This window comes from Alosa pseudoharengus, unplaced genomic scaffold, assembly GCF_046254945.1.
Source record: "Alosa pseudoharengus isolate Yale_2024_CS ecotype anadromous, Long Island Sound unplaced genomic scaffold, YU_APseudo_1.1 YU_APseudo_1.1_scf_18, whole genome shotgun sequence".
NCBI classification, from domain to species: Eukaryota; Metazoa; Chordata; class Actinopteri; order Clupeiformes; family Clupeidae; genus Alosa; species Alosa pseudoharengus.
Window position 1 is genome coordinate 33,383,896 of NW_027468650.1, and position 9,252 is coordinate 33,393,147.

General features: G+C 39.5%; 1 protein-coding gene across 1 annotated transcript; it reads left to right on the top strand.

Annotated features, from left to right (window-relative positions):
* The first annotated feature begins 1,043 nt into the window (after positions 1 to 1,043).
* On the top strand, positions 1,044 to 7,951 carry sdhdb (succinate dehydrogenase complex, subunit D, integral membrane protein b). Its single transcript, XM_076291003.1, has 4 exons — positions 1,044 to 1,124; positions 2,262 to 2,372; positions 5,513 to 5,663; positions 6,543 to 7,951. The coding sequence occupies exons 1-4, from the start codon at positions 1,076 to 1,078 to the stop codon at positions 6,706 to 6,708; spliced, it is 477 nt and encodes a 158-aa protein (XP_076147118.1). The 5' UTR covers positions 1,044 to 1,075; the 3' UTR covers positions 6,709 to 7,951.
* The last annotated feature ends 1,301 nt before the right edge of the window (positions 7,952 to 9,252 follow it).

Consider the following 9,252-nt stretch of genomic DNA (forward strand, 5'->3'; position numbering starts at 1 on the left):
CTCCATTGAAGTCTATGGGCATAGCTCAGAATTTTACCACATATGCTAAGGTCTTGGTTCTATAGAGTTAAGAATGTGAATTTTGGGCACGTTTTCATGATCCTCAAACCCTTCTGAACATTTCAGGTACATTTGTAGCATTTTTGAGCATTCCAGTCTGGAGAAAATCGACTTTGGTCGTGCGCCGGTTATTTATGCGGCTGCTGTTGGCCGGTTGCAACGTACGCTAATCATTTGGTCATCGACACATGGGCGGATTATGAACTTTCGGGCCCCTGGGCCTAGATGTATTAAGGCCCCCCCACTTATTGTCGTATATGTGGGAGGGGGGGTTTGGGGGTCCTCCCCCAGAAAATGTTTAATTTGTTTGATGTGATTTCCTGTATTCTGGTGCATTTTGGGGATGGCCAATACTAAATTCAATCAGATTCATAGCCTACATCCTGATTTGTTGATATTGAGGCAATGATTCCATGCAAAGGCTTGGGCTTCAGGGCCCCCTGACCCCTTGGGCCCCTGGGCCTGGGCCCGGTAGGCCCGTGCAGTAATCCATCCCTGCATCGACACGCCTCATGCAGACAGGATTCGATTCCCATTTCGCGCCCATAGACATGAACTACAACGAAGTATCTTGCTCCGCCTTAACAATCTTTGGTCTCCTCTCTCCTCAAATGCCCTTTCATTTCAGAGATCTTAAAACAGTGCAGAGCAACGTTACACAGTTCTTTGTATGTCTTAAGCCATTTACTAAAAGTGTTCGTGGCTCCTCTCCCTTTGGCTTTCTGAATCAACAGTAATAATAATCACATTATGGTGAATATGTTTTCAGTAATATTTAATATTTTTGATATTTCAGTTTACTTTGGCAGAATGTGACAAATACATTAGGGCTATATGCTAATTTTACAGTTAAAATGTGTGTGCATGTCTACTGCATGTCCAGTAGTCATAATACTACAAAGATCTGAAGGGCTGTAGCCTATCTCTTACCAATTCTTCTTTCTTTGTGGTGGATGTGGAAATAGTGAAATAGCACTTCCGGGTGAGCCAGTTGACCTTGGTTAGTGGGATCGTCATGGCGGCCCTAGTCAGACTTGGATCTATCTGTCATAGAGGAGTAAATCGTAAGTATTGCTTATGTTTAACATCAGTTCTATCTATCGGATGAAAATGGTTAGTAATCATATTACTGAAACTGCTACACAAAAGATTATTCGTATGCAGCACATAACTGGTCTAACAGTGCCAACGTTAGCTTGTGTCTGAAGTCATGTTCATAACGTTACCGAAGATGTTTGTAGGATACCGGTTTTCCAATTGCATCAGTTAGCGGAAAGCTACATTGATGGTGGTGTGGTATTTCTCTTAGGTTAGTTTGTTCCCAACCATGAACAGGCGAAATAATATGTAGGATAGACTTGAACATCGTCTATCTTACGCTAGCTTGCTGCCTATTAACGTTAGTCAACGTTAGCTGCTACCCATCATATGGTTTGTCTGTAGCCACAGTGACATCACTTGTTCATGTGCTTGGGAAGTTGTTGTGCTAGCTAACGTCGGCTAGTGAGGTGGATAAGGCAAGTTTTAATACGGGTCTGTTTATTGGACTGGCTACGCTAACGTGAATTCCAAAGTGTGTAAAGATATTTGTTAAGGCAACGTTAGCTGCCTTGGCTAACGAGAAAAACGAATGTTATCCGTGGTATCGATAGCTAACATTAACCTTGAGATAAGGTTAGCTTGTCTTAGCGTAGTGTACCCAGATCCCTTGAAAGTTCCTCTGAAGTGACCGACGTGCGATGTCAACTGACCTACAACCTGAAAACAATTTCTGAAGTTATTTTTGTGTCAGAAACAAGATCCTACCTAACCTGGTTTGTAGTGACCAGTCAGCCCGCATTCACTCTGCATTTAACGTTAACGTAGCCCGCAAGAAGTCTTGTGATATAGCCACCGTCTGAGCTGTGTAACGTTAGTGTATTAAGTTGAGCTAACGTTGACATTAACATTAATAGTCTATTAACGTTACTGACAACAGCACTTGCATACAATTCTCTGATTTTGCCAAACATCAACCTTTTTTTTTATTTATTTAGGTGAACAGGTTCGAAATACAGCTGAAAGCTTTTGGATTGTGTCACCATCTTGATAAGAAGAGAATAGCTTGTCAGCATTCTCTTTTGGTCACTTTGTTCCAATTTGGCCAGACCATAAGCGCCTGGAAATCATATAGATCACCATTTTCATGTTTTTGCTTGCAGCTCTCCTCCTTCGTAGTGTTCTCGGCGCACGACCACTGGCCGGACAACAGAAGGATGCAGAGCGACCTCATCTTTTGACAGCACTGATACATACATCAACTCCAAGTTATGGTTAGTATAAGTCTCTGGTATAAAGCAAGTACTACTTGCAGAGATGGGAAGTAACGAAGTACAAATACTTAAGCACTGTATTAAAGCGCCATTTTTCTATCAACTTTTTACTTTACTCCCCTATATTTTCACATAAATACTTGTACTTTCTACTCTTTACATTTTACAAAACTGGCTCGTTACTTTTGTTTTAATGCATTTGAGGAGATTTATGTCAAAAAATAAGCCTAGTCTTGTTTGTTCACACCCTTAAACTGCATACATGTAATACTCATTAAAAACAGCCCCTATAACATATTTGGCGATTCTGACGTCTTGACGCCTGAAACTAACACAGAGACATGAAACTGTCCCACCTGGTCTCAAGAGATATGGGAAAATGACTTGTGTAATGGTGCAGACATTAAGACGCATTTTAACTGGATAAGTTCTTATTTCCTCCTTGCTTCTTTCCTGCGTTAACTTAAAGGAAAATTCCGGTTTTTAGCACTTTATGGCCCTTTTCTGGTTTGTTTTGGATGAACTAGAGTGGTGGACACCGACATTTTGACGATTGGTCCTGTCTCGACTTTTCTGACTCGTTTTGAATCGCCTTTTCACTTCTCAGCAGAGGCGGACAGAGTACACAGCTTCATTACTTGAGTAAAAGTACAGATACCCTTTGCTAAATTTTACTCAAGTAAAAGTACAACAGCCAGATGTCTACTTAAGTAAAAGTACTGAAGTACTTGTTTTTAAAAGTACTTGAGTATCAAGAGTACAAGAGTAGCCTACATTTTCTAAATATTGCATTACTGCCACAGTGCTTACATTTATGTACAGAAACGTCCTATATGGAGTAATGGAAATTGTTAATGTTAATACCTTGGAGAATGTAAAAGGAATTGAAAGTAAAATCAAGTCATTTTCATCTTTTTACCATGTTGCCAGGGATGGGCAGTATTTCAAATACATGTATATAAAATACGTATTTCAAATACAAAATACAATTTTGTAATTGAAACACTTGAAGCGAAAACTATCATTAACTTGTTCAGAAAATTGAAATAGTCTGGCGAGGTGGGGCCACAGGTTGGCACATTCCCGGGATGGACCTCCTGTGTCTTCATCCATTGTTTCGTCCATTATTTCGTCTCTTATCTAAATCTGACCATGGAGTTGACTTTGGCGGACAGCTGAAGGTGATTGCTGATAGGCTGTCCCAATCAGTGGCGTCTGCACAATCCAATCACGTTTGAGAGAGTTTCCGAGATTTTTCTTTTTTCCTTTTTTTTATAAGAAGTAACAGGTACTCCTGTGGAGTAAAGAGTACAATATTTGCCTCTCAAATGTACTTGAGTAAAGTCATGAGTACACCCCAAAAATGATACTCGAGTACAGATCCCTCAAAATTGTACTCAAGTACTGTACTCAAGTAAATGTACTCCGTTACTGTCCGGCTCTGCTTCTCAGGGTGGCTGGCAATGGGCATACTGTAGTAGGCTACTCAAACATGTCCTAAAACAACCCTTAACATTCGTTTTCAAAACTGTGCAACTCAGAGTGGTTAGTGGAGTTCGTTGACTATTAAAAGCAAATATATCGGCGCAATGTATGATTCGTATTTGAACCTGAAGCATAGACGGTGGCGCAGTAATATCAACGTGCAATGACAGAAATCAATGGGATTTTACAAAATGCCAAATAAAAGACGACAGAAACTGTATTTCGCTACGCTACTTGTTTTGGAACATCAACGAACACCACTAACCACTCAGTGAGTTGCACAGTTTTGAAAACGAACGTTAAGGGTTGTTTTAGGACATGTTTGAGTAGCCTACTACAGTATGCCTATTGCCAGCCACCCTGAGAAGTCAAAGGCGATTCAAAACGAGTCAGAAAAGTCGAGACAGGACCAATCGTCAAAATTTCGGTGTCCACCACTGTAGTTCATCCAAAACAAACCAGAAAAGGGCCTTAAAGTGCTAAAAACCGGCATTTTCCTTTAAAGTTTTGTGATGAGTGGTCTTGCCTGGTTATGAAATACAAAAAAGCATGAGTCCCCATGAGACGACTCTTTTCACCAATAAACAAGCAAATTGTGTATATTTGCTCCCACCCACTTTAACATTTAACACAAGTTGAATCTCTTCACTCAGTTCTTGAAGAACCATTCCAACTGCTGCTTAGCTTGGCTTATTTGCCAGCTATCTAGCTGATGAACGTCGAGAAATGTTGGAGTTGGTCCACATCGTCAAGTAGCCTTCTGTAAAATCCAAAGTTGACAAAAGACCAAGTTACAAACCTGCCAGAAAACATGGGATACTGAACCTTGCCACACTAAAACAGAAATGTTAAGCTTCGGTACGTAGTGAAATGGCACCTAATCCCCAGAACTACAGTGCATTCTCCTCCAAGCACTTTGGGATGCTTGGAGCCATAGTGCACAATGTCCTCAAATATGTTGCTGCACTACATTCCAAGCCATTATACACCCCCAAAGCTGTGAAAACCACTGCCCTAGATGATCAGATCACTCTTAATAATAGCACTTAAAGAGCAGACATGGCATTAAAAACAATTTTGTTATAAAGTTATGGTTTGATTGAAAAGTGCACTGGTTTAGAACAGCAGGTTGCATCTTTGAAGGAAGCTTTTTTAAGAACTGAAGGGTGGGGGGGGTGGGGTCTTTTGTGTCCTTTGCCTCTTTTGTACACTCCATGTTTAGTATTATGGGATGTATTCACAGTCCATCAGGCTCAGTCCAAATGTTATGGATGAGGCTTAAATACTGAAACATTTTGAGACAAAAACACCAACAGCGTCTCAGATCCCTACATGTGTAGTAAATAACTGATGGACTGTAGCAGAATGCAACTGAATGATTTTCTTTTGTTTGTTTGCGGTAATGCTGCTAACCAATACAATGTTTTTTTTTTTTTTTAATGTTTTTGCTAACCAATACAACCGGGTCTAGGTTTAATGACCTTTTTTGCGTTTTTGCTAACCAATACAGCTTGGTCTACTTTTAATGACCTTTTTTGCGTTTTTGCTAACCAATACAACCGGGTCTAGGTTTAATGACCTTTTTTGCGTTTTTGCTAACCAATACCGCTTGGTCTACTTTTAATGACTTTTTGCATTTTTGCTAACTAATACAGCTGGGTCTGCTTCGAAAGCTGCGTCTCTGCACTGGACAGCAGAGCGGATTCTGAGTGTGGCGCTGCTGGGCATGGGCCCCCTGGCTTACTTCTACCCCGGTCCCATCGTCGACTACCCTCTGGCTGCAGCACTAGCCCTCCATGGACACTGGTATGACCATAAGTGACATGACTGAATTATTTTTCCATAAAACCTTTCAACTGCATAAACAAACATGTGCAACAAGTCATCTCTGGTGGCATAGAAAACAATGTTGAGCATAACTTGGGGAAATAAATATTTAAATAAATAAACAAACAAACAAAAAATTATTTTAAAGTCAACATTTTGTAGAGCATTAGGCTGTCTGATTCATTTTAATTTGATAGTATCTGTGTTGGTTTTGAGCGTTTCAACCGGAGACCCTCTGGGAACAGATTGAAAGGATCTATACAAAGAAAATATGTGGATAAATGGCAAGCACCTGTTTATATTTATGCACAGCCCATTGAGTTGCTCCAAAGGCCCATTTGTGCTTAAAGTAATTTGATGAAAAAAAGCCTGCCATATAACTAGTCACTTACTGAACTTGTAGATAGTGCAGCTTAGTTAGAATGTCTTTTTCCTTTATCTCTCTTTAAATGGAATTCCCATTATGTCTTGTTACATTAACAGTTCTCCAAGCTCTATATAGTCTGTCATTAAACCCACAGGAACCTGCTTAATTGAAATGTCAACCCTAAGCAGAAGTGACTGTTCTAGTCCCCAAATCCCTGTCATGGGGCCAGCTAATTCGCTCTTAGCAGAGCCTGCGTTTTTAAATACTCATCAAAGCTTCTCTGGACAATCAGCCTGCTCTGAAGGGACAGACCCATCTAATCCATATGCTGTTTAATGTTTGCTAACTCCTAGGTTCTCCAATTAAAGAGTTTGATAAAGTTGGGATTGTGAATAACCTGCAGTGAATATATGTAGCCTACTTGGCCAATCATGAAAAACAGGGCTTGTATTGGTAGTTTAATCAAAATTTATTTTCTTTTTTCTTCCTAGGGGACTGGGCCAAGTATTAACAGACTACGTTCACGGAGACACTAAGATCAAGATGGCAAATGCAACTTTATTCATGGTGTCCTCGATTACATTTGCTGGTCTCTGCTACTTCAACTACAACGATGTGGGCATCTGCAAAGCTATCGCCCTCCTGTGGAGTAAATAAATGGACTTGAGACTGTATATATTTGAGGAACATTTGGGCACGTGGACTTTTGTGATCTTGTTCCAGCTGAATGTGTGCTTTATGGGATATGTAAATTATATAAATATATAATTTCTCACAAAGTGATTAATGATTATTCATAAGTATTTTTAATTGTACGTCATGGTGAGTATTTCTGCTTCCAGGAAAGGACTTCCTTTGCTTTTCTCACACAAGTTCAGTGAAAATCTAGTCCACTCTCTATTACTATGAAGGCCAGATGAATCTTCCTTTTATTGCTTTGTCTGCCAAGGGAGGAATCCTATTGTTATTAATCCTTTCAATTTAAAGGAAGACGTTTAATTCAGCTTGGTGTCCACAAGAATTGAAACCCCATATTTTTTCCACTTGTATGTCTTTGTTTCACACGTGTTTACCATGGAAACAGCATGTATACCTAATGGTAACTTCAGCAACAGTGGTCTATGATTACTTATTGATATCTTTACAGTTTGTCAAGTCAGTCTACGTCTTGAATGTTTGACTTATTTATTATCGTGAAGAGTATCGATGTTCTTCTCCAGTCTCCAAACAAGACGGATGCTAGTGTCAGCATTTGGTTGGCAGATACAGCAATATTGTCACTGCAAGTCCTGTTTTTTTTGTTAATAAGGGAATATTCTACTTAAGTTGGCCTGCCTGTATGCATCAGAGGTCCGTTCTAACAAATGTCTTTTTGTTAGTTTCCTTGTCTCTGGATAGAACAACTGTTTGTATAGGATGTCATAAGAGGAAGCGTCTCACCCCCTACATCTTCAACTCAGGCCCATGTCATTGTTGTGCTGGCAAAAATCAGTTCAAAATATGTTGTAATATTTCTGATTAATACTAGGTCTTCATACAGCTTACCCATGAGCAACTGTTAAACTCCAGGATAATTGAGTCCAGCTGTGTTTCTTGTACGGAAGCAGTTGAATTCAGCAGTGCCATTAATCAAATCAATTGTATCTACGCACAAACTAGCTTTGGCTAATAGTAAGACCCACCGAGCAGCTTAAAAATTGTGTTGGTCTTACGTATTTTTTGCTTTCCTCAATAAATAGCCATGTCTTTCATGCCAAAATCTTGGATGGGCTGTAGTTCTTTCTTGCTGAATTACAGCATCATTGCACAAACCTTTCAAGCAAAACTGTATGTAGTTTAAGTACTCTAGTATGATATCTGTGCACCGATTTTCATGACAATAAAAAGCACTTCACCAAAATGGTCACCCAGGGCTGATCTTCTAGTGAACACAGACTTATTGTGCATCTACAGCCAGGAGTTTTTGGTGTTGTTTTAGATGTGGTTTCCACAAAGACCTCACATAAACTGTCATCACTTATTCTGGGGAAGTACTTAAATCAAGGCTATACATGTTTTTAAACTCAAATGAAAATTGATATCTATGAATAACCACAGAAATAACGATTGTGAAATTACTACTAATCAGTGCAGTTACATTTACATGGGAGATAAATCAGTATTCTAGTATGGCTTATTTGCATTTCCTTGTGTCATGTAACATGAGATTTTATTGGTTTTGTATGGTGAATGCATTCTTTATCTCTTCATTTATCTGGCTGGAGGTTTATCCAAAGGGACTTACAGATGCCAGGGGCCAGACTCCCTGGAGCAACTTGAGGTTAAGGGCCTTGCTCAAAGGCACAACAGAGGTGACTCTCAGGACTTTTCAGGCTAATGCACGCAATCCCAGCTCCTTAGCCGTTCCAGTATCTTGCTAGAGACTTTCTAACGAAGAGAGCACTCAAAAAATCCTCTATAGAAATGCATGGGGTTAGATTGTAACGCCAATAGAATTTCCCCTTGAATTTCCCCTTTGGGATCAATAAAGTATCTATATCAATATGACAGTTGTCTACACATATCCCACCCCTACTGCGGCAAAATGTCGACATGTGAATACATTGAGCCAATCATGTGGTGTGTTGTGAACAGGCTTGGAATTTCACCATTCTGGGGGCAAGGCCACTTGGCCTTCAGTTGGGCATATTTGGTGGGGGGCACAAAGGCAACATGTCGGCACCAAGGCCAAAGTTAACTATACAGTAGTAGGCTATAAAAATGATCAAAGTTGTATTTAGCCTATTCACTGCAGTAGACCTGCATCAATGTATGAAACATTACAAAAACATGAAATGAAAACATGACATATTACATAGAACTGTAAATCATCTGACTATCTAATATTTACAGATATCTAGGCTATATATAACATTTATTATATATTTGGCCTTTTATGAAATCATGTTATGAACAATTTAGGCACAGCTCAGCTTTAAGAAACTCAAATAGCCTAGATGCATGCTTAGCATTTTGTGATCATTAAGGCTACTTTCACAAACTCTTAGTCAGCTGTCCTCTGATTTACCAATATCTAGGCGATATTTGTAACATTTATTTTGTATTTGGCCCGTTATGAAATCATGTGGAACAATTTAAACACATTGTAAAACTTAAAGCCCAAATTTGGAGACATCCATGTATGTCGAACTTTACTGCAAA